We start from the raw sequence: 26,875 nt of genomic DNA, 5'->3' as shown, positions 1-26,875 counted from the left end.
AGAGGACACAGGCAGCAGCCTGTTTGGGCCTGTTCGGCCCAGGCCAGGCCTAGGGCCAGAGATTATGCCTTTTTTCCATTCACCAGCAACCACCTTAAGCCATCCACATCCTCAAACATACAAACACAATCTCAGCAAACACACACTGCTCATTTACAACAACCAAACTCTAACTATATTTCAATATCTCAGCAGCAAATACAAAACTTCTCAAGCCAAATCTATACACCCTTCTACCTCACCGCTACACAAAGACACCTTCACACTCGCAAAAAACACCAGTCTGTTCACATACCACTATCCATTCCAGACATCCCCAAAACAACACAAACCAAATTATACATAAACCTAATCCCTTCAAACACATGATTCCTGCTCAGACAAAACACCAGCCCTACCCTCTACTTACTCATAACAGACCCTTTTCCATCACCACCAACCCTTCACTCATATTATCTACCAACAAGATCCTCCTCCACTTTTTACCAAAAACATACAACCAAACAATCCTCTTCCTGCTACCAAATCTAATAAAAATTCTCATTTCTTTTACATAAAAAATGAAATTGTATTATATTACCATAATTATATACTCCACTGGCCCAGCACAGCACCCAGCAGTATGTTTACCACAGTAAAGTGCCCAAGGGTGTAAAACAGCATTATGCAGGTGCCAAAGCTAATATTTACGCTCAGAGTAGCACAGGAAAGTCATACGACATGACAATCGAGACAGTAAACTGAAAACGCAACCATCTCAAATTGCTCCTGTGGAATATAAGGGGCAAAAATGCTCAGAATACACAGAACTGGCAGAGGGTCATTCAGAGTCACAGCCTACCAACAATTCCCCAGTCAGACCATGGAGTCGTCTCTAACATGGACATCTACATACCAGAAATATTTTGATTCAGAGAAGGGCGTGACAGAATACCATACAGCAGAGTCTGAATTCACGGATGATTCAGTGATACAGCCAATGAGACAACTCGAGCAATTCTTTGCTTCTGGTAGGTACTGCACGTATTGCTATAGGATTTACCTAACATGGATTCTGTGTTGTGAGCCCGATGTCCAAGAGAAGCTATTTGCAATTAAACTAAATTGAGAAAGATGTATGCTGTTTTAAGGAAAGAGCAAAATCCTAGAGGACTGGGTGGGAATGAGAGGAACGGGTAGTGTGGGTTAAAATCTGGGAGAGGATGCATAAGTGCTGCAAGATACAGTAAGTAAGAAAGACATGTGCAAGGAGAGAGGACCGGTAATATGAGATGGAGAACAGGGAAAGTCAAATGAAAATGAAATGGAAACATCTTTATTATGAATGTTTTTTTAAACCTTGTGCAATACATAATAAAAAAGTTTCTTTTTTTAAATACTAGACAGACAAAATGATAACCAAGGAACTAATTTACTACTCAGAGTATTCCAAGGTTTAGCATTCCCATGGCATAACTGCTAGACTTATATATTTCGTAATACGTCCACAAGTTTCGGGGTAGTGCCTTGAAGTTAGACAAAATAGCCTGTGTATCTTTAGCAATTGGCACACTAATTTGTATGTCATCGGCATACAATATGTTCTGTTGGCCAAAGGACCTTATCAACTTTGATAGTGGGGAAACATATAGGTTAAAAAGTGTAGGGCTCAGGGAAGAACCCCGAGCAGTCCCATAGAGCAGAATGATGGACTCTAGCTGCATTGATGAATGATTACTGTCTGAGATCTGTCACTTAGAAAAGAAGTTAGAAATGTTAATGCTGAACCTGTAATCCCCAAATTCTGCAGCTTACAGGCCAGCAGGGATGGAAAGATGGTATCAAAGGTCGTTGACAAATCCAAAAGGAGAAGCGCTGCAGCCTGCGCTACATCAACCATGGTTCGAATGTTATCAACTGCAGAGTTCAATGCAGTTTCCATACCATGATTACTTCTGAACCCAAATTGTTTGTCATCCAACAAATCGTGTTGTATGAGATTTGTTGTCAACTGTGAGGTGCTTTTCTAAGATTTTGGCTGGGGTAGTCAGAAGAGAAATGGGAGAGTATTTTTTTTAAGTTTAGGATCCAAATTGTTGTTTTTTTAGCTGCAGATTTACCACCATCATTTTACAAAGGGGAGGGTAGAAACATGCACTGATAACAGTATGAATGGTAGTTGTAAGAGGTAGAGCAATAGTCTTGGCAGGCACCAGAAGAATCTTCGGAGGGCAAGATTCAAAAGGAAAACCTAACTTCATGATGAGGAGGAAAAGCTCTGTTTGCTCGGGTATAAGATGAGTAAAGCAGGCAAGTGCTGCTGTCTGATTCTAAGTAGTACCCACAAGTTCTGGCCAAATGACCTCGGTCTGAACATCCACAGGGGACATACTATGAGGCCCTGTGTTCAGAGACTCAATTTCTTCATAGATATTTGGGATTCTGGATTGAAAAAAATTGCTCATCGTTTTCAAAAATCCTGAGGTCCCTCTATACCAGTAACCCACAATGTAAGGAAAGCTGATTAACTATTTTGAAGAGTTTTCCCAAGCTGGCAGGCTTGTTAGTACAAAATAGAGATTTATCTTCCTTAATGGCAGTTTTATAATCCCGAATAAAGGTCTTATATAGGTGTATTTCCTGCAAATTATACCACTGGGAACTTTCATGATATTGGGAGGCCTGTCTTAAATAATCTAAGTCATTCTGTGAACCACGGGAAAGTAGACTTCACTCGCAACAAGTGATATAGCATTTTTATCGGGAGACTTGGGCACATGCTTGGTGGTATGAAATGTGTGCAGCCCCAGTGATCCCACAGCTTTCCCGCACGGAAATGTGAGGAAAATTAGATTATTTTAGCTAAATGTGAGGATTTCAGAGAATTCTGGGCAACAGAGCCTGGTGAGAGCCACACAAGTTACCCCATTATGGATTACCCTGTGTGTCTAGTTTTTAGTGGAAAAATGCGATGTGTCCACATTGCATTTTGGGCCATTTTCTGTCATAGGAAATCAGCCTGCCCACACAAATGAGGTACCATTTTTATGGAGGGACTTGGGGAAATGCTTGGTGTAAGGAAATTTGTGGCTCTCCACACATTCTAGAACTTTCCTTCACAGAAATGTGAGGAAAATGTATTTTCTAGACATATGTTGAGGTTTGCAGGGGATTCTGTGTACAAAAGCATGGAGAGAGCCACACAGCGCAGCCTGTCCTGGATTCCCCTAGGTGCCTAGTTTACAAAAATATACAGGTTTGCTAGGTTTCCCTAGATGCCGGCTGAGCTAGGGACCAGAATCCACAGCTAGGCACATTGAAAAAAGGAACGTTTTCAGTGGAAATTGTGTTTGTCAGATATTTGTAGCCCTCGTTTTTTACTAGAAAAATAAGGTTTTAAGTGCCTGAAAAGCAGTATTTAGTAGTTTTCCATTTGGGCCTTACTTGCATGGTTAGAAACATCCTACAAGGTGTGTATTGGACCTGTCTGCATCCACAGAGATTGTGTACTGAGGAGCTGCTCCCAGCCCCTCTGCACACCAGTTTCTACCTTACTGACTGACCCAAAGGGCACCTACACAGGCCTCAACCATCCCCTGACTCCTGCACAGCCCCTTACATTTAAGGTCACATGCTCTTTAATTAGGTTTCTTATTAGCTGTTGCACGTGTATTTTGATTGGCTCCTAGAAGTAGACTTCTTCATCTGCTTGGTGAGCCAAGAGGAGAACTCTGCTCCTGTCAATTTGGCATTCTAATGGTTCATCTAATTGCTGTTTCTGAGGGCCTGTGATAAATTTTCTTCAGAAAGTCCCATCTAATTCCTTTTATGTGACTTCCAGCAATAAGCATTAAAATCTACCTGAATATAAGGTGCCAAGAGGAGAAAAGACCACAGCATAATGATGGCACTGTTTCAGTGAACCTAAGATAAGCATCACCAGAAAAGATACAATCTACTGTGTGTCCCACTGCAACAGGGAGAGGATGTGGCGCAGTGGCTTGAGCAGTCGACTCCGTAGCTGGTGAGCTGGGTTTGAGTCTCGGCTTTGGCTCAACATCCTGTGATTCTGGGTGAATCACTCAATCTCCCCTTGCCCATGGACAGCACCTGGATACCCCCACGGGAGATAAGCCACGGTATATAAATTTACAAATGTATTATTTAGGTGCATTAACCAGCTGCGACAACCCACAACACATCATCTTATCCCTTAGTCTTCTGGAATTGTTACACATATTATCTTCCAAATGGAAGTTCAAACCACCAAGGAGCGTGATATTGTCTTTCTCAAGGTAAGGTTCTGTTAACTGTGCAGGTTCTAATATAAATGAAGACCTAGGTCCACTGGGTATATACTCGTGAATCCCTGAAAATAAACAGGTGGGCAATATTTTTATAGTGAAATGTATTGCTTCACGCAGGGTTGAGCTCTAAAGAGGTTCTATGAGGTATGTATACTTAGTTTTATAGTTAATAGCCTATCCACTGCATGATCTGCCTAACCTATTGTGCCTTGTCATAAGTAGTGCATGGCGGGGGTGCAAGATAGACTATGCTCTGCTAACTATCACTATACCTGCTAAATATAACTGGTGAATTTCTGTGTTTTGTTTTCGTTTACTCACCTAACTGTATAGTCAATTTAACATTTATTTTTACAGTGAATATATATATACGTGTGTGTGAATATAAATATATACATACGTACACGCACATAAACCTACCTGTGAGGTAATGCTACCTGAAAAGTAATCATTATAGTATTAATGCAAATTATGACACAACATCGCTTACTTAGCCCTGGCACTATAACTCCTAGCTGGTCCAGCAGGTCCTGCTCCTGGTTTATTATGTTGTGCCAGTGACGCGTCTCTGGCTGCTGGGTGTGGGAGACCCTATTCTTGTGCCGTGTTAAGGCTGCAATCTGCCACACCCCAGCAAACGCTCCACTAGGCTGTAGCCTGGCATGGCCCACCACCTGCTGCCAGCATAAGGGAGAAGTGGAGTTGAGTTTAAAAAACTAGCGCTGCCACATCTGCCTCACTAAAAATGTGGGAGGCCATTGTGAGAAGTTAGCCGGGCATAGGATGTCCACTATTCTAGTGGGCACCTTGCACCGGTCTAAACGACCCTTATTGATGGTGGTTGTAAAGCCAACCTTATAAACAATCTATCCTAGTGGTAGCATGGACCAGCAGTCTTAGGCTAAAACTTCAGAGAGCATGTAAAGCAAGTTGTTTTACCAATTATAATCTCTTGAGTACCAAATGAAAGGACACCACACAAGGTATATATCAAATATATATGTATTTATTTCTCTGTTCTGGCTATCAAAAAGCAAGGCGTACTGGCTTGTGCAGCTCTGTCGGAATTTGGGCTTTGAGCACTGTAGGGAGGCTCTTCGGGTTTTAAAATATGATACATCCAAACCTATTGTGTTCGCTGTTTCAAGATATTTAAACACAATGTGCTGTAGGAGGTGGGCTTTTATTCAGAAGGGTAAATATTTATAAAATGTGTATCAGCAGCATACTTATGAATGTGACTACTATGTGTACAGTCTCTGTTAGATACTGATTTTAGCATTAGATTATCCTGTATATAGAATTGTAAATAGCATTAATTTCTTATATTTCGTCATTTTAAATTATTTATTCAACTATTGCTGCTATTTTCTTTTAGTTGACTGTCGATTGTATCACATCAATTGATATAAATTTTTCCCGCAGTGTCAATCTATTGCCTCCCCTCCCTCTCCCTTGGCTATTTGGTAAAATTACCGTACCTGCTTCAAAATTGGGAATTGTATTATTTATGGAGTGTTCCTTTTTTAATCTTGATATACAGTACTCAAAAATGTGTGTTATTCTGTGGGCTGTGCTTTCTTTTTATGGTCCTGGTGACCGAAATAAAAGTTTTTGAAGTATTTTTTTTCTAACACAACCCCTCTGAACTCTTTATGAGGTCAGAGATCGAAATACATCACAAGTTACTCATTCAGCGAACTATTAGTTGCACAAATACAGTTCTGCTCTAGGGGCCTCACAAACCATATACTAAGTACGTGGTATAAGAACCACTTCAGGAATAGTGAATAGGCCTAGGGCCTAGGGAATCGCTGGGGCTACACTAAACAACCAAAGGTTAGGAATTAGGAGACCCACGGGAGACGCGTGCAGTGTCTAAACACAGTCGCCAGTTACCATTGACTTACAATGGAGAACGTAGAAGTTACAAAGTTACAGTTTTAATACACTTCCGGATGGACTACGGTAAAACCCCTTTAAACTAGGACACTTCGAGAGTCAACACCCACTGGAGCACCAGAGTAATCGAGTTACCTCACCCAGGGAAGCCGGGTGCCTAGGTGTCTTTTCGTGTCGGGTTTAGTCGATGTTTTCTATGGAGATCTGCAAAGAAGTGCTGGAGGTGACCAAAGGAAAAGTGTCCTGGTGGATCCAAGGGTGGATTGGAGATGAGAAGGGCCTGAAAGCAGAGGGGACAGAGTCTGGGTCACTAGCCAGTGACCAGGAAGGAACCAGGAAGCAACAAGGCGATGTTGAGTTGATTCAGGTGAAGAGGTGAAGCTTTTCTCTGCAGCCACGAGGACCAGGAGGTGTCGATGATGACCCGGAGCTGGATTCGAGCTGTCCCACAAAGGATCTAGTTGACTGCGGTGTCGGTATTCAGACTGGATTCAACAAACCTTGGTAACCGCAATCCATGCAGGAAGTGAAGATGGGCTTCGAGTCAGACCAGCAAGGTCTGGGGAGCTTCTCCTTTAAAGGGAAGCTGGAGCAAGCCTGGAGCAACCAGGCTAGCAGTGTATATGAAATAAAAAGTCTTCAGGGGGCTAACTAGCCAACAGGCTAGCAACCGGGAGGACGCATCAAGCTGAAATTCAGGAGCAGGCCCCACATGGCACTTGTGGAGTGTGGAGGGCTGAGCTTTGGTGCAAATGGTGCTCGGGTCTGGGGCTTCTCAAACCCCAATGCACAACTGTGAGGGTGCCTCGCTAGTTGCACTGTTAGCAAAATGCAGGATGTCCAGGGTGTCTGATCCCATATCTCTCGTGTCTGCCACGGGTCTCAGCTTTGCTGTGGATGTGGGTCGGAGTCAGAGAAGTCTGAGAGTCCAGTTCCTGAGTCACTGAGTCTTCGGGATCTGTCAGGAGCATCGACAAAGCAGACCCGTAAGTTACTGGTGGTGCCTGTTTGCACAGGGTGGTCACTCCTTGACCACAAGGTAGATGTCTTCAGTCTTCTAGTCAATACAGAACATCAAAGGTCCAAGAGTTAATATCAAAGTTTCTTCCAGGATTAATCTAAAGTCTCCAGACACAGCTCCTATCTTTATACTGATTTTAGGGGCTGGATTACCAGCTAGGTCCCTCCTATGGGTGGACCCTGAGAAGGGGGTGGTTACACCCCTTTTCCTTTGTCCAGTTTCACGCCAGAGCGGGGCTGGAGTGCCCCAGCAACTGGTTTGAACCAGGCTATGCATAGAGTACCTTGTGTGCCCCAGGCAGTGTCTGGAAAAGCATCTTTCCATTCAACCCTTTTCCTTTGTCCAGTTTCACGCCAGAGCGGGGCTGGAGTGCCCCAGCAACTGGTTTGAACCAGGCTATGCATAGAGCACCTTGTGTGCCCCAGGCAGTGTCTGGAAAAGCATCTTTCCATTCAACCCACCCTGCCCCAATACACTATAGGCTGCCTTAGGAGGTGCTAGCACCTCCCTTGACAGGAAACCTATTGTCCAGGCCTCCCTAGCCAGAGTTTCATCCAGCAGCAGGAGGTCAGACTCGTGTCTGTGGCAGCAGCATCCATTTTGTGATGCTGAGGCTTAACCGGGTAAAGCAGTAACTACATGTCTTCTCCCTCTAGAAGGGTGGAATGCTACCCCCGCCGCCAGAACTGGTGGGGGGTAGTATTCCAAAGTGTTTGACACCTTACACAACATGTTTTGATAAAGCCAAACCAAAGTTAGCATTAACCGTGAGGATTATAATGCACTTAAGAGTATATGGTATGGCTAAATCATAGAACAGCTATAAGGAGATGGTTCTGAAAGCTGCAGAGGGGCTCAGGTCATGCTAGGGCACCCTCTCACACAAAACCAAGCACTCTGCCTTCAGGATTGTCAAGGCCTGCCATAGGAGTGACTTATAGGTATATATGTGTCTATATATAAGGGTAGATATAGGTATACTATTTCTAAGCAAAGGGTGATTACACCACCTTGCCCAAGCTGAGTGATCAGCCTGTGGTGTCAGTTTAGATGACCAGCCAGGGGTGGCATAATACATGCTGCAGCCCCTGGTACACCTTGGATGCACCTATGCCCTGGGTACCTATGGTGCACTATACAGGGGCTCACAAAGGTGAGCCAATTCCCAATTAGGTATGTACCTAAAGTACATGGTATCAATTTAGAGAGAGGACAGCTTGGCTGTGGGTCTTTTTAGCAGGCCCACAGCCACATTAAAGTCGAAGAAACAGAGAATCACAGCAAAAAGTGGGGGTGACCATAGGAAGCAGACCCTACTCTCCCACAGCCATCACTCCCTCACGCTGCAGTTGGCTACAGGGTGTGTGTGACTTATTGGCATTGTCTGCCTCTGCCAAAGTTAGGGTGGAGTTGGGTGAGATGTGTACAAAACACAAAAATGTACTAACAAGAGAAAAAATGCAAAGTAAATGCAACAGAAGAATATAAAACTAATAAAAAGTGAAAATATATTTAAAAAAGGGTCCCAAATGGAGCACAATGGGGTTGATAAGGTTAGATGAGGCCTAGGGATCCGGAAACACCAGAGGATGACTAGGTAGGAGGAGGTGCAGCACAACATGATGCTTGTGTTGTTTTTAGCGCAAACAGCATCACCAGCTTCATTTTTTTGTCTCATTGTGCATGAGTTATTAATATAGGCAAGATTTTAATGGATTCAACCACAGTTTTAATTTGCAATGTAACTCTTTTTTTATCAGCATGGGGGGAATGTACAGATTAATTAGACAGATCTCAAATTTACTCCCAAACTTAGGGGGTCATTAGGATTGCGGTTTTTCCGCATCCTCGGGGCCGGCGGAAGCCACCGCCGGCCCCGAGGATGCGGAAAAACCGCAGCGGACTGACCAAGGACCCACCGCCACATTAGGATGGCTGGTGGGTCCTGGTTTCCGTCCGCAGCTTTTCCGCCGCGGCTGGCTTACTGAGGAAATATAAATTTTTGGTCATGTTATGTTCCCTAGCGCGTACCCCACCGACTCCATGTACCAGCTTAAAGTGCATGTAACTTCCCTCCTGTGTCAGCTATGAAGACGCAAATACATTTGCGTCCAACGTTAACTTGTCCTCTTTTAGATCCACCCTGAATGGATTATATAGTCCGTTCCTAAGTATGCTATGCCACCGTCTTTTTGTAGTGTACTTTACATGTTTTCCTGCTCTGGCAGAGTAGGCCCTGAATTTCTGCCATCGAGCCTCTTTTGGCTCCTGACTCTGACAGCCTCTGCCCAGGCTACCTCTGTACCCGTGAACTCTGACTTACTTCCAGCGCGGCCCCTCGCGCTCAGCTCAGCCTGTTTTCTGCTAAGACTGACTATAACCTTCGAGTTATCTGTTCCGCTCCTCGAGAATGCATTCCTGCCTACTAGCTTCAGTAAACATCCTCCCCAGCTGCAGAGCCAAAGGGCCGACCTGTCTCAGTGCAAGTAATTCATAGCCTCTGTTACCATGCTCCCATGGAAGGCCTCATGCCCCCACGCTTCTCATGCAGACACTTAGGCACTTATACACGCATCCACAGTTAGCATAGAATAGCTTCTGCCCTAGAGACCTTTCCGCCCAGATAGTATGGTTCCTAAACATCAGATATCAGATATGATAGAAGTACAAGTTGATCTGACATGCCAGACTTCTGTCTCTTTCCGTCAGTGTAAATGTCAAGTCCCCTGCACCCCTTCAATCACACGTCATGCAGCTGCGCGCGCATCCAAGCTTCCGATTTCTGCTGACATTGCAACAATTCTGTTAGCACCACCCCTTGGTGCCACCCACTTGCGTCACCTATCAGTGACGTTTCTAGCACACACCTCCAGTTCACGCCTAGTTCACGCCTCTTGATTACGTACTAGTACCACGTGTATACTGTTATCTTGTCTTCTCTCAGCTGTTACGCCTCTTGCACTGTTGCTTATGATGTGAATCAAGTATATAAGCTATGTATTGACAATAAAATGTAGCGCGCTCATCTATCCCTTCTGACACCCCTGTGGTGTTCAGAATCCGATATCTTGGTCACGACCATTCCTTTATGAGGAATAAAACCCTTAGAAACTCTAACACCACGGACTCTGTCTTTTTTTCATCCGATCTGAGTTATTATTGATTAAGTACTTACCTGCATAGAAATTAAGAAAGTAAATTAATTATTTACGTCATTTTGGCGCCCGAATAGGGACCCCTCCCCCACCTCACGCGCCGGTTGGCGCATTGCAAGCTCTGTCCCCTGCCATCAGTTAGACGGAACCTACGCGTACTGGCAGGATTTCCTGCATCTCCCTCTGGCCCACGGAGTTTCCTCCGAGGAGGAAGAAGAACTTGCAGAACCAGGAAGGACTACAGATACTATAGCGTATGTAGGTAAGGGAAACTACCTTAGGAAAGGCATCCGTCCGGAAAACAAGAGAGTTTTTCTCTCTGCTTTAACAAACCCGAATTCTTCTGAACATCAGTTCCAGGAAACTGATAAAAGGCTTCGAGACCGAATGGGGTACCATGTACTCAATTCTATGGATGAACAGGAACTAGCCCGGTCAGCCGTGTTATGGGCCGAAAACCCAGACATATATAATGATGATACGTTAGCGCAGACATTCTTGAACCTTTCCCCAGACGAGCAGAAATTAGCAGGTGTATACATGATTCAGCACCTCCTCATCAAGTACAGAAACAACCATTCCGATCCAGGTCCCTTACACGAAACATTAGAAGCACTACTCATGGATAGATGGAGAGGTTTCAGTACCAAGTTAATACAAATAATTCTAGAACAACGACATAAATATAACACCTTCATAAGCTCTGAATATGTTCCCGCCCCGCCTCCAGAAAGAAAAATGTACCACATGCAATGCGGTAGTGGCATTGAAAGTCAGAACCCCTTACGAGAAGTACACCCAGTTATGGGTACGGATCACACCTTGGAACGTGTATATGTACACACGCCATTGACTAAGTTAGAACTATTAGAAATGAAGAAACTAGTCCCGTGTCATGATAAAGACCCTGCAGGCTTTCACAGAGAGCTTAAAGACATGTTACTGATGGGGGATTACACGTATGATGATATCATGAAAATGTTGAAGGTACTGTTGCCCACGGGCATTTACGAGAAATTAAAAGAAAAAGAATGGGAGGTGGGGGACACAAAGATTGCATGGGCAGAGATAGAAGACGAAGAAAGTAAACGGGTCCCAGGGTTAGGCCTTGGGGATAAGACTAAAGCATTGCCCGGATTAATAGTACAGGTTTTGCCAAGATTATTGACAACTAGAAAGGAAGATTGGGACGCCATCTCGTCCTGTAAACAGAAACATGATGAGGATACTAGTGACTTCTATTCAAGATTCGAGAAATGTTTCATTATAAATAGTGGCCTACAACCAAGCAGCGAGTCATATCCACACCTTTTCGTATCAAAATTAGTCGAGAATTCCCTACCATTAGTTAAAAATAGAGTGTACAAAGTTGAAAGTACCTGGCAGGCAAATACGCCATCCCAGATGTTACAAATGTTACAATATCATCAGAACAGAATTAGAGAAGAACAAGATCAGGAACAGAAACGTATGAAAGACACGAAAATGAAAATGTTAGTAGCTCAGACGGTCCCAGCCGACGGTCAAAGAAAAGGTGGGACCCAGACAAATCACACTACAGCTCCCGTTAAAGGGACATGTAATTATTGTAAACAGCCAGGTCATTATGTACATGAATGCCCAGTCCTGAAACATAACATTTCAACAGGTAAAACTAAAGAAAGACCGCATCCGCCTAGACACGATCAGGTCCAGCAACAGACCTCACAAAATGTACAGCCAATGCAGAGTACACAGCCTATGCATGCTCCATCCCACACAGCGCAGACAGTAGCAGTACCACAGCCACAGCCCATTGCCGCGACTCAGCAAGTTTCACAACAGATGTACCAGTATGCCCAATCTGCATATCCAGATTACCCCCGATATACATGAAATAGCCTAGAGAGGGAAGGTGGTTTGCCTCTTATTGAAATTCCTGTAGATCAAGAAGGTCCTTATGTACACAGTCACGTATTGGGAAAAGACAGAAAGTTTTTAATTGACACAGGGGCAAGCCGCACTACAATCAGTCATAATGAAGTCCCAGGGGCACCCCTCTCAGGCTCACAGAATGTTTCCCTTGGTTTTTCAGGACAGCCTATTGTAAATGAAGTATCGGAACCAGTACCGTTGGCTGTGGGTCCATTATCACGAGTTACAGATTTGTTACTTACGAACTCATGCCCAGAAAATCTGTTAGGAATTAAAACACTGAAGGCTCTAGGAGCTATAATATGCTGTTCCCCGGAGGGAGTTAGACTCTTTCTACGGGATTTCAAGGGTCATTATGTTTTACGAGAATTTGATGTCAGATTGAAAAATGTACCAAATCACCTATGGGCAAAGGGCCCAGCTGACGTAGGTTGTATGCATATCACTCCATATCGTGTTACACTCAAGACAGGAGTTGTTCTACCCAGAATCAGACAATACAAGTTACCACCCGATGCTGTAGTGGCTTTACTGAAAATCATTGAAGAGCTTATTGCCCAGGGAGTGGTCGTAGAGACTGACTCCAATATCTGTAATTCACCTATCATTCCAATTCTTAAACGTACCGACCCCAATGCACCGCCAGTATATCGGCTGGTGATTGATCTTCGAGAACTGAACAAATGCATTGTACCGCAGTACCCTGTGGTCCCCGATATCTCTTCCCTATTGACTGCTATTGATTCAGAAGCAACGTTCTTTACTGTAATTGATCTCAAGAACGCTTTCTTCAGTGTACCTATTGATCCGGAGAGCCAATATCTCTTCGGATTCAGTTTAAATGGACGAAGTTTCAAATTTTCCCGCGCACCTCAAGGATTCACAGAAAGCCCCAGCATCTATAGTCAAGCACTGAAAAGACAACTAGATTGTATTCAAATGCCAGTTAACACCGCTTTACTGCAATACGTCGATGATCTACTGATCACCGCACGAAGTGAGCCCGAATGTGAACAAGCATCATTGACAGTTTTACATTTCCTGGCCGACAAGGGACACAAGGTGTCTCCTTCGAAGCTACAATTCTGTGTTCAGCAAGTGGTATACTTGGGTCACTTGCTGTCCAAAGTGGGGAGACAGCTCACTCCCGATCGCATTCAGTTAATTGTAAACATGCCACGACCCCAGACACAAAAGGAAGTGCGGGCCTTTATAGGCCTCACCTCGTACTGCAGACAATGGATTCCTCAATATGCATTTCTAGCTAAACCACTCATCCAGTTAACGACGCAGGAGGCAGCAACTTCGATTGCCCTCCCTTGGACTCAGGAACATACACAAGCCTTTGAGGAATTAAAGAAAGCATTATGCCAAGCACCAGTTTTAGCGACACCATGTTACAGCAAACCGTTCACACTTTTTGTTACAGAACGTAACGGTACAGCATTGTCTGTCCTCACTCAAGACCAAGCAGGTTCACATAAGCCTTGTGCTTATTTTTCAAGTACATTGGACTCAGTAGCCCAGGCACTCCCTGCGTGCTTAAAGTCAGTAGCAGCAACAGCGCTAGCAATCAGACAGAGCGACTCAATTGTTCTAGGTCATCAGTTAACAGTACAAGTTCCACATTCCGTAGAGGTTCTTTTAAACAGAACCCAAACTCAACACTTGACTATAGCACGACTGACAGGTTACGAATTGACACTATTCCAGCCACACATAGAAATCAGACGTTGCAGTATCCTGAACCCAGCAACACTGTTACCTACAATTATGACAGATCCAGCTCCGCATGATTGCATAGAGGTCATTAATGCAGTAACAAAGCCCCGACGAGACTTAACAGATGTTCCATTGACAAATCCAGACCTGACACTTTATGTGGATGGTTCATGTATGAGAACAAGTACAGGAGAATTAGTGGCCGCATATGCCGTGACCACTGAAACTGAAGTTAAAGAAACACATCGTATTGATACATTATCTGCACAAGCGGCAGAGCTCATCGCTCTGACCCGAGCCTGTATTCTAGCCAAGAACAGAAATGTCAACATATACACTGATTCCCGTTATGCGTTCGGAGTTGTACACGACTTCGGCATGTTATGGCAAGAACGAGGTTTCCTGACCTCTCATGGTGCCAAGATCCAACATGGTCCCCTTATTCAAGCATTGTTAGAAGCAATACATCTGCCTTCAGCCATATCCGTCATGAAGTGTAAAGCACATACTAAAGTCACAGATTCTGTTTCCCAGGGTAACGACCTGGCAGACCAGACAGCAAAACATACAGCACTGACTCACACTCAGACAACTGATACGACAAAGACAACAGAACCGACAAACTGTATGACAGTCAGGGATCCCACACTAGATGTTATCGACATTCAGACACATGCTACTCCAGAAGAAATAAAGAAATGGATTGAACAAGGAGGGATCCAAACAGATCAAGGTTGGGTGACGAAGGGAAAATCTACATGGTTTCTCCCTGACTCTATGGTTCAAGTCATGATAAATACAGCACATAGCCCAGCACACCTAGGAGAGAAAGCGATGTTAGACAGTTTACAAAATCTTTGGAACAATAAACACTTACGAGCAGCCGCAAAACAGAAAGTGCGTACTTGCATGATCTGTTGTCAGTTCAATCCAGGTAAAAGCGTCCCTGTAGAGCAAGGTGGATTTCATCCTCCCGATCACCCTTTTGAAGTCCTCCAGATGGATTATATCCAGATGGACCGTTGTCGAGGATTTAAATATGTTCTCGTAGTTGTCTGTGCTCTGTCCCGCTGGACCGAAGCATACCCAGTCCCAGATTACACTGCTCCGACCACTGCCAAGCAGCTGGTTCGTGAATTCTTCCCACGATACGGCCTGCCTCGTGTCGTGTACTCAGATAACGGTCAGCCATTCTCATCTGCATTAATGAAAGAAGTTTCTTTATTATTGGGATACCAGTGGAAGTTCCATTGTGTCCGACATCCCGAAGCCGCAGGCCTTGTAGAAAGGCATAACCAGACACTAAAGATCCGCCTTGCCAAAATATGTCAGGAGAAAGGGGTCGACTGGATAGTCGCCCTGCCAGTGGCACTATTCTACATGAGAATGGTCGCCCATTCGAGATCAGGGCTATCCCCGTACGAGGTGGTCTTTGGCAGACCACCGAATATGTGGGGGACGCCCATTCCGAAAAAGATTACTGATGTTGATTGTAATATGTTGACAGATTACCTTGCCTCCTTGATGTCTGCACTCCAATCATGTCGTTCACAGGTTGCCGCAGCCTTCCCTGACAACACTGATGTAAAGCCGCACGACGTCCGTCCTGGCGACCTAGTCCTGGTGCGCAATTTTGATAGAAAGAGTCCGTTGGAGCCCCGCTGGAAATCGCCGAAGACCGTCCTTCTCACCACGAGGACCGCCGTGAAGATCGAGGGGAGAAAGGGGTGGGTTCATACGAGTCATGTGAAAAAAATTTTTGGACTGAAACCTGATCGAGACTCGTCCACCCCCACCAAAGACTGTGTCGAGCCAAAAGACTTTACAGAATCTGAACGAGAAAAAACTCCCCAAGAAGAGTATCGCATGAAACTCCGATCTAGCAAGTCAGACAGTTTAATTGTTTAAGTCCTCCCCTAGGTGAATCGGTTAAATAGTTTCTGACATGTATCCCCTAGATCGAGATAGAGAGAGAGAGAGAGAAGCCAAGAAACGTACATATTGTAAATCACTTCGTAGTCACTGTATAGTGACCCTATTAATCATGTTTATTCTGAGTATTTTAATTATTATTACTAGCATCCTTTTGCCTATATACTACCCTATTTTCAAGCGTGAACAATCTGCTTACAATATATCTGCTGAACACACTTTTAGTGAGTTACCTCCACATGAACTTTCCTACAGACTTGCGCTGCGCAACAACACATTCATTAGTATGCTACACCATTCTCATCAAACTAACAATGCTACAAATTGCTGGATATGTGGCCGACTCCCTCCCTACCAGAATTACAAGGGAGCTCTGCCCCTCTTTCCGTACCCGTTCACCCACAATGGCTCCTGCGGTGCATGGTTTAAAATAATTAATTCCTTAGATCCTGATATTGCTGTTTTCGATGGGGGTTGGGTTTGGGGAAACCTGAACTTAGTCCTGCTAGACGTCTGTTACCCTGATAAGGAGGGACTCCCCACTAGAATAGGAACTGATCTAGAAAATGAAGTATATGGATTAGGTAATTATACAATTAGCCTTATGATTCTTACTGTCGAGTCCGAAGCTGCACCAGTTCTACCCATTATGTCAGTATTGCCAGTCACTGGTGAATTATGTATCAGGAAGAAAGGTTCAGTACACTTAGGCCATAGTAAATGCACTACTGTGGTCGAGTTCAGTGATCATGGAAAATCGTCCTTTAAAGCTATTAGTCATTCTTACTTTGTTTGTGGTCATACCGCATACATACGTCTATCTCCAGATTGGGATGGTACTTGTTACATTGCATTCCTTCTGCCACCTGTCTTCCTAGCTCCCCCTGATTACCATAGAAATACCAATCTAGTAAAGAATAGACCCAGAAGAGATATCCCACTTGTCGACTACACAGAAACGGCATGGGAACAGTACACCGATTTTAATAAAGGATTCTTTTTCTTTTTAGGACCTGTTCAGAATAGTAAATTAATACGCAGATTAACTAGAACGCTTGAAGCAGTAGTGAATGAAACTGCCTCCGCCTTAGGTAACTTAACAGAAGAGCAGTCCGCCATGCGGGTTGTTGTCCTTCAGAACCGTCTTGTTATTGACGTCATCTTGGCAGATAGAGGTGGAGCCTGTAAGGTCATCGGGTCAAGTTGCTGTGTTTTCATACCACAAAACGCACCATCTGTATATCAAGCTATCACCCGTCTCCATAAAATTGCAAATCAGATACATCAGAATCCAGGCACCTGGACTTGGTCCGGTTGGTTCTGGACAACGTTAACAGCTTGGGGATGGAAGATCCTATCCTTCCTAGGCATTGGCCTAGTCCTAGTATTTAGTTGCTGCCTGTGCCTACAGTGTGGGCCAGCGATTTGTGGACTATGTGCCACCTCTTGTATTGAACATTCCAGTTTTCTCTCAAAACGCAAACGAAAGAAAGAAGAGCAAATGATGTTGCAAGAACAAACTGATCGATTCATGAGGATCGATATTTCATGAAGGGTCCGTAGGGAACAAGGAGGGAATGAGGAAATATAAATTTTTGGTCATGTTATGTTCCCTAGCGCGTACCCCACCGACTCCATGTACCAGCTTAAAGTGCATGTAACTTCCCTCCTGTGTCAGCTATGAAGACGCAAATACATTTGCGTCCAACGTTAACTTGTCCTCTTTTAGATCCACCCTGAATGGATTATATAGTCCGTTCCTAAGTATGCTATGCCACCGTCTTTTTGTAGTGTACTTTACATGTTTTCCTGCTCTGGCAGAGTAGGCCCTGAATTTCTGCCATCGAGCCTCTTTTGGCTCCTGACTCTGACAGCCTCTGCCCAGGCTACCTCTGTACCCGTGAACTCTGACTTACTTCCAGCGCGGCCCCTCGCGCTCAGCTCAGCCTGTTTTCTGCTAAGACTGACTATAACCTTCGAGTTATCTGTTCCGCTCCTCGAGAATGCATTCCTGCCTACTAGCTTCAGTAAACATCCTCCCCAGCTGCAGAGCCAAAGGGCCGACCTGTCTCAGTGCAAGTAATTCATAGCCTCTGTTACCATGCTCCCATGGAAGGCCTCATGCCCCCACGCTTCTCATGCAGACACTTAGGCGCTTATACACGCATCCACAGTTAGCATAGAATAGCTTCTGCCCTAGAGACCTTTCCGCCCAGATAGTATGGTTCCTAAACATCAGATATCAGATATGATAGAAGTACAAGTTGATCTGACATGCCAGACTTCTGTCTCTTTCCGTCAGTGTAAATGTCAAGTCCCCTGCACCCCTTCAATCACACGTCATGCAGCTGCGCGCGCATCCAAGCTTCCGATTTCTGCTGACATTGCAACAATTCTGTTAGCACCACCCCTTGGTGCCACCCACTTGCGTCACCTATCAGTGACGTTTCTAGCACACACCTCCAGTTCACGCCTAGTTCACGCCTCTTGATTACGTACTAGTACCACGTGTATACTGTTATCTTGTCTTCTCTCAGCTGTTACGCCTCTTGCACTGTTGCTTATGATGTGAATCAAGTATATAAGCTATGTATTGACAATAAAATGTAGCGCGCTCATCTATCCCTTCTGACACCCCTGTGGTGTTCAGAATCCGATATCTTGGTCACGACCATTCCTTTATGAGGAATAAAACCCTTAGAAACTCTAACACCACGGACTCTGTCTTTTTTTCATCCGATCTGAGTTATTATTGATTAAGTACTTACCTGCATAGAAATTAAGAAAGTAAATTAATTATTTACGTCATTTTGGCGCCCGAATAGGGACCCCTCCCCCACCTCACGCGCCGGTTGGCGCATTGCAAGCTCTGTCCCCTGCCATCAGTTAGACGGAACCTACGCGTACTGGCAGGATTTCCTGCATCTCCCTCTGGCCCACGGAGTTTCCTCCGAGGAGGAAGAAGAACTTGCAGAACCAGGAAGGACTACAGATACTATAGCGTATGTAGGTAAGGGAAACTACCTTAGGAAAGGCATCCGTCCGGAAAACAAGAGAGTTTTTCTCTCTGCTTTAACAAACCCGAATTCTTCTGAACATCAGTTCCAGGAAACTGATAAAAGGCTTCGAGACCGAATGGGGTACCATGTACTCAATTCTATGGATGAACAGGAACTAGCCCGGTCAGCCGTGTTATGGGCCGAAAACCCAGACATATATAATGATGATACGTTAGCGCAGACATTCTTGAACCTTTCCCCAGACGAGCAGAAATTAGCAGGTGTATACATGATTCAGCACCTCCTCATCAAGTACAGAAACAACCATTCCGATCCAGGTCCCTTACACGAAACATTAGAAGCACTACTCATGGATAGATGGAGAGGTTTCAGTACCAAGTTAATACAAATAATTCTAGAACAACGACATAAATATAACACCTTCATAAGCTCTGAATATGTTCCCGCCCCGCCTCCAGAAAGAAAAATGTACCACATGCAATGCGGTAGTGGCATTGAAAGTCAGAACCCCTTACGAGAAGTACACCCAGTTATGGGTACGGATCACACCTTGGAACGTGTATATGTACACACGCCATTGACTAAGTTAGAACTATTAGAAATGAAGAAACTAGTCCCGTGTCATGATAAAGACCCTGCAGGCTTTCACAGAGAGCTTAAAGACATGTTACTGATGGGGGATTACACGTATGATGATATCATGAAAATGTTGAAGGTACTGTTGCCCACGGGCATTTACGAGAAATTAAAAGAAAAAGAATGGGAGGTGGGGGACACAAAGATTGCATGGGCAGAGATAGAAGACGAAGAAAGTAAACGGGTCCCAGGGTTAGGCCTTGGGGATAAGACTAAAGCATTGCCCGGATTAATAGTACAGGTTTTGCCAAGATTATTGACAACTAGAAAGGAAGATTGGGACGCCATCTCGTCCTGTAAACAGAAACATGATGAGGATACTAGTGACTTCTATTCAAGATTCGAGAAATGTTTCATTATAAATAGTGGCCTACAACCAAGCAGCGAGTCATATCCACACCTTTTCGTATCAAAATTAGTCGAGAATTCCCTACCATTAGTTAAAAATAGAGTGTACAAAGTTGAAAGTACCTGGCAGGCAAATACGCCATCCCAGATGTTACAAATGTTACAATATCATCAGAACAGAATTAGAGAAGAACAAGATCAGGAACAGAAACGTATGAAAGACACGAAAATGAAAATGTTAGTAGCTCAGACGGTCCCAGCCGACGATCAAAGAAAAGGTGGGACCCAGACAAATCACACTACAGCTCCCGTTAAAGGGACATGTAATTATTGTAAACAGCCAGGTCATTATGTACATGAATGCCCAGTCCTGAAACATAACATTTCAACAGGTAAAACTAAAGAAAGACCGCATCCGCCTAGACACGATCAGGTCCAGCAACAGACCTCACAAAATGTACAGCCAATGCAGAGTACACAGCCTATGCATGCTCCATCCCACACAGCGCAGACAGTAGCAGTACCACAGCCACAGCCCATTGCCGCGACTCAGCAAGTTTCACAACAGATGTACCAGTATGCCCAATCTGCATATCCAGATTACCCCCGATATACATGAAATAGCCTAGAGAGGGAAGGTGGTTTGCTTCTTATTGAAATTCCTGTAGATCAAGAAGGTCCTTATGTACACAGTCACGTATTGGGAAAAGACAGAAAGTTTTTAATTGACACAGGGGCAAGCCGCACTACAATCAGTCATAATGAAGTCCCAGGGGCACCCCTCTCAGGCTCACAGAATGTTTCCCTTGGTTTTTCAGGACAGCCTATTGTAAATGAAGTATCGGAACCAGTACCGTTGGCTGTGGGTCCATTATCACGAGTTACAGATTTGTTACTTACGAACTCATGCCCAGAAAATCTGTTAGGAATTAAAACACTGAAGGCTCTAGGAGCTATAATATGCTGTTCCCCGGAGGGAGTTAGACTCTTTCTACGGGATTTCAAGGGTCATTATGTTTTACGAGAATTTGATGTCAGATTGAAAAATGTACCAAATCACCTATGGGCAAAGGGCCCAGCTGACGTAGGTTGTATGCATATCACTCCATATCGTGTTACACTCAAGACAGGAGTTGTTCTACCCAGAATCAGACAATACAAGTTACCACCCGATGCTGTAGTGGCTTTACTGAAAATCATTGAAGAGCTTATTGCCCAGGGAGTGGTCGTAGAGACTGACTCCAATATCTGTAATTCACCTATCATTCCAATTCTTAAACGTACCGACCCCAATGCACCGCCAGTATATCGGCTGGTGATTGATCTTCGAGAACTGAACAAATGCATTGTACCGCAGTACCCTGTGGTCCCCGATATCTCTTCCCTATTGACTGCTATTGATTCAGAAGCAACGTTCTTTACTGTAATTGATCTCAAGAACGCTTTCTTCAGTGTACCTATTGATCCGGAGAGCCAATATCTCTTCGGATTCAGTTTAAATGGACGAAGTTTCAAATTTTCCCGCGCACCTCAAGGATTCACAGAAAGCCCCAGCATCTATAGTCAAGCACTGAAAAGACAACTAGATTGTATTCAAATGCCAGTTAACACCGCTTTACTGCAATACGTCGATGATCTACTGATCACCGCACGAAGTGAGCCCGAATGTGAACAAGCATCATTGACAGTTTTACATTTCCTGGCCGACAAGGGACACAAGGTGTCTCCTTCGAAGCTACAATTCTGTGTTCAGCAAGTGGTATACTTGCGTCACTTGCTGTCCAAAGTGGGGAGACAGCTCACTCCCGATCGCATTCAGTTAATTGTAAACATGCCACGACCCCAGACACAAAAGGAAGTGCGGGCCTTTATAGGCCTCACCTCGTACTGCAGACAATGGATTCCTCAATATGCATTTCTAGCTAAACCACTCATCCAGTTAACGACGCAGGAGGCAGCAACTTCGATTGCCCTCCCTTGGACTCAGGAACATACACAAGCCTTTGAGGAATTAAAGAAAGCATTATGCCAAGCACCAGTTTTAGCGACACCATGTTACAGCAAACCGTTCACACTTTTTGTTACAGAACGTAACGGTACAGCATTGTCTGTCCTCACTCAAGACCAAGCAGGTTCACATAAGCCTTGTGCTTATTTTTCAAGTACATTGGACTCAGTAGCCCAGGCACTCCCTGCGTGCTTAAAGTCAGTAGCAGCAACAGCGCTAGCAATCAGACAGAGCGACTCAATTGTTCTAGGTCATCAGTTAACAGTACAAGTTCCACATTCCGTAGAGGTTCTTTTAAACAGAACCCAAACTCAACACTTGACTATAGCACGACTGACAGGTTACGAATTGACACTATTCCAGCCACACATAGAAATCAGACGTTGCAGTATCCTGAACCCAGCAACACTGTTACCTACAATTATGACAGATCCAGCTCCGCATGATTGCATAGAGGTCATTAATGCAGTAACAAAGCCCCGACGAGACTTAACAGATGTTCCATTGACAAATCCAGACCTGACACTTTATGTGGATGGTTCATGTATGAGAACAAGTACAGGAGAATTAGTGGCCGCATATGCCGTGACCACTGAAACTGAAGTTAAAGAAACACATCGTATTGATACATTATCTGCACAAGCGGCAGAGCTCATCGCTCTGACCCGAGCCTGTATTCTAGCCAAGAACAGAAATGTCAACATATACACTGATTCCCGTTATGCGTTCGGAGTTGTACACGACTTCGGCATGTTATGGCAAGAACGAGGTTTCCTGACCTCTCATGGTGCCAAGATCCAACATGGTCCCCTCATTCAAGCATTGTTAGAAGCAATACATCTGCCTTCAGCCATATCCGTCATGAAGTGTAAAGCACATACTAAAGTCACAGATTCTGTTTCCCAGGGTAACGACCTGGCAGACCAGACAGCAAAACATACAGCACTGACTCACACTCAGACAACTGATACGACAAAGACAACAGAACCGACAAACTGTATGACAGTCAGGGATCCCACACTAGATGTTATCGACATTCAGACACATGCTACTCCAGAAGAAATAAAGAAATGGATTGAACAAGGAGGGATCCAAACAGATCAAGGTTGGGTGACGAAGGGAAAATCTACATGGTTTCTCCCTGACTCTATGGTTCAAGTCATGATAAATACAGCACATAGCCCAGCACACCTAGGAGAGAAAGCGATGTTAGACAGTTTACAAAATCTTTGGAACAATAAACACTTACGAGCAGCCGCAAAACAGAAAGTGCGTACTTGCATGATCTGTTGTCAGTTCAATCCAGGTAAAAGCGTCCCTGTAGAGCAAGGTGGATTTCATCCTCCCGATCACCCTTTTGAAGTCCTCCAGATGGATTATATCCAGATGGACCGTTGTCGAGGATTTAAATATGTTCTCGTAGTTGTCTGTGCTCTGTCCCGCTGGACCGAAGCATACCCAGTCCCAGATTACACTGCTCCGACCACTGCCAAGCAGCTGGTTCGTGAATTCTTCCCACGATACGGCCTGCCTCGTGTCGTGTACTCAGATAACGGTCAGCCATTCTCATCTGCATTAATGAAAGAAGTTTCTTTATTATTGGGATACCAGTGGAAGTTCCATTATGTCCGACATCCCGAAGCCGCAGGCCTTGTAGAAAGGCATAACCAGACACTAAAGATCCGCCTTGCCAAAATATGTCAGGAGAAAGGGGTCGACTGGATAGTCGCCCTGCCAGTGGCACTATTCTACATGAGAATGGTCGCCCATTCGAGATCAGGGCTATCCCCGTACGAGGTGGTCTTTGGCAGACCACCGAATATGTGGGGGACGCCCATTCCGAAAAAGATTACTGATGTTGATTGTAATATGTTGACAGATTACCTTGCCTCCTTGATGTCTGCACTCCAATCATGTCGTTCACAGGTTGCCGCAGCCTTCCCTGACAACACTGATGTAAAGCCGCACGACGTCCGTCCTGGCGACCTAGTCCTGGTGCGCAATTTTGATAGAAAGAGTCCGTTGGAGCCCCGCTGGAAATCGCCGAAGACCGTCCTTCTCACCACGAGGACCGCCGTGAAGATCGAGGGGAGAAAGGGGTGGGTTCATACGAGTCATGTGAAAAAAAATTTTGGACTGAAACCTGATCGAGACTCGTCCACCCCCACCAAAGACTGTGTCGAGCCAAAAGACTTTACAGAATCTGAACGAGAAAAAACTCCCCAAGAAGAGTATCGCATGAAACTCCGATCTAGCAAGTCAGACAGTTTAATTGTTTAAGTCCTCCCCTAGGTGAATCGGTTAAATAGTTTCTGACATGTATCCCCTAGATCGAGATAGAGAGAGAGAGAGAGAAGCCAAGAAACGTACATATTGTAAATCACTTCGTAGTCACTGTATAGTGACCCTATTAATCATGTTTATTCTGAGTATTTTAATTATTATTACTAGCATCCTTTTGCCTATCTACTACCCTATTTTCAAGCGTGAACAATCTGCTTACAATATATCTGCTGAACACACTTTTAGTGAGTTACCTCCACATGAACTTTCCTACAGACTTGCGCTGCGCAACAACACATTCATTAGTATGCTACACCATTCTCATCAAACTAACAATGCTACAAATTGCTGGATATGTGGCCGACTCCCTCCCTACCAGAATTACAAGGGAGCTCTGCCCCTCTTTCCGTACCCGTTCACCCACAATGGCTCCTGCGGTGCATGGTTTAAAATAATTAATTCCTTAGATCCTGATATTGCTGTTTTCGATGGGGGTTGGGTTTGGGGAAACCTGAACTTAGTCCTGCTAGACGTCTGTTACCCTGATAAGGAGGGACTCCCCACTAGAATAGGAACTGATCTAGAAAATGAAGTATATGGATTAGGTAATTATACAATTAGCCTTATGATTCTTACTGTCGAGTCCGAAGCTGCACCAGTTCTACCCATTATGTCAGTATTGCCAGTCACTGGTGAATTATGTATCAGGAAGAAAGGTTCAGTACACTTAGGCCATAGTAAATGCACTACTGTGGTCGAATTCAGTGATCATGGAAAATCGTCCTTTAAAGCTATTAGTCATTCTTACTTTGTTTGTGGTCATACCGCATACATACGTCTACCTCCAGATTGGGATGGTACTTGTTACATTGCATTCCTTCTGCCACCTGTCTTCCTAGCTCCCCCTGATTACCATAGAAATACCAATCTAGTAAAGAATAGACCCAGAAGAGATATCCCACTTGTCGACTACACAGAAACGGCATGGGAACAGTACACCGATTTTAATAAAGGATTCTTTTTCTTTTTAGGACCTGTTCAGAATAGTAAATTAATACGCAGATTAACTAGAACGCTTGAAGCAGTAGTGAATGAAACTGCCTCCGCCTTAGGTAACTTAACAGAAGAGCAGTCCGCCATGCGGGTTGTTGTCCTTCAGAACCGTCTTGTTATTGACGTCATCTTGGCAGATAGAGGTGGAGCCTGTAAGGTCATCGGGTCAAGTTGCTGTGTTTTCATACCACAAAACGCACCATCTGTATATCAAGCTATCACCCGTCTCCATTAAATTGCAAATCAGATACATCAGAATCCAGGCACCTGAACTTGGTCCGGTTGGTTCTGGACAACGTTAACAGCTTGGGGATGGAAGATCCTATCCTTCCTAGGCATTGGCCTAGTCCTAGTATTTAGTTGCTGCCTGTGCCTACAGTGTGGGCCAGCGATTTGTGGACTATGTGCCACCTCTTGTATTGAACATTCCAGTTTTCTCTCAAAACGCAAACGAAAGAAAGAAGAGCAAATGATGTTGCAAGAACAAACTGATCGATTCATGAGGATCGATATTTCATGAAGGGTCCGTAGGGAACAAGGAGGGAATGAGGAAATATAAATTTTTGGTCATGTTATGTTCCCTAGCGCGTACCCCACCGACTCCATGTACCAGCTTAAAGTGCATGTAACTTCCCTCCTGTGTCAGCTATGAAGACGCAAATACATTTGCGTCCAACGTTAACTTGTCCTCTTTTAGATCCACCCTGAATGGATTATATAGTCCGTTCCTAAGTATGCTATGCCACCGTCTTTTTGTAGTGTACTTTACATGTTTTCCTGCTCTGGCAGAGTAGGCCCTGAATTTCTGCCATCGAGCCTCTTTTGGCTCCTGACTCTGACAGCCTCTGCCCAGGCTACCTCTGTACCCGTGAACTCTGACTTACTTCCAGCGCGGCCCCTCGCGCTCAGCTCAGCCTGTTTTCTGCTAAGACTGACTATAACCTTCGAGTTATCTGTTCCGCTCCTCGAGAATGCATTCCTGCCTACTAGCTTCAGTAAACATCCTCCCCAGCTGCAGAGCCAAAGGGCCGACCTGTCTCAGTGCAAGTAATTCATAGCCTCTGTTACCATGCTCCCATGGAAGGCCTCATGCCCCCACGCTTCTCATGCAGACACTTAGGCGCTTATACACGCATCCACAGTTAGCATAGAATAGCTTCTGCCCTAGAGACCTTTCCGCCCAGATAGTATGGTTCCTAAACATCAGATATCAGATATGATAGAAGTACAAGTTGATCTGACATGCCAGACTTCTGTCTCTTTCCGTCAGTGTAAATGTCAAGTCCCCTGCACCCCTTCAATCACACGTCATGCAGCTGCGCGCGCATCCAAGCTTCCGATTTCTGCTGACATTGCAACAATTCTGTTAGCACCACCCCTTGGTGCCACCCACTTGCGTCACCTATCAGTGACGTTTCTAGCACACACCTCCAGTTCACGCCTAGTTCACGCCTCTTGATTACGTACTAGTACCACGTGTATACTGTTATCTTGTCTTCTCTCAGCTGTTACGCCTCTTGCACTGTTGCTTATGATGTGAATCAAGTATATAAGCTATGTATTGACAATAAAATGTAGCGCGCTCATCTATCCCT

General features: G+C 44.6%; 1 protein-coding gene across 1 annotated transcript in view; it reads left to right on the top strand.

Annotated features, from left to right (window-relative positions):
* Window positions 1-762: 762 nt before the first annotated feature.
* The window catches only part of LOC147732897 (nicotinamide N-methyltransferase-like), a 67,975-nt gene continuing 41,862 nt past the window's right edge, over window positions 763-26,875 (top strand). The window contains exon 1 of the mRNA XM_086958876.1: window positions 763-1,010. Coding sequence (XP_086815002.1) covers window positions 791-1,010 — 220 coding nt within the window. The 5' untranslated portion in view covers window positions 763-790. The remainder of the gene's footprint in view (window positions 1,011-26,875) is intronic.

This window comes from Lissotriton vulgaris, chromosome 2_1 (assembly GCF_964263255.1).
Source record: "Lissotriton vulgaris chromosome 2_1, aLisVul1.2, whole genome shotgun sequence".
In the NCBI taxonomy this organism is placed as follows: domain Eukaryota; kingdom Metazoa; phylum Chordata; class Amphibia; order Caudata; family Salamandridae; genus Lissotriton; species Lissotriton vulgaris.
The sequence above is the reverse complement of the archived record's forward strand: the minus strand, read 5'-3'. Positions and strand labels throughout refer to the sequence as shown.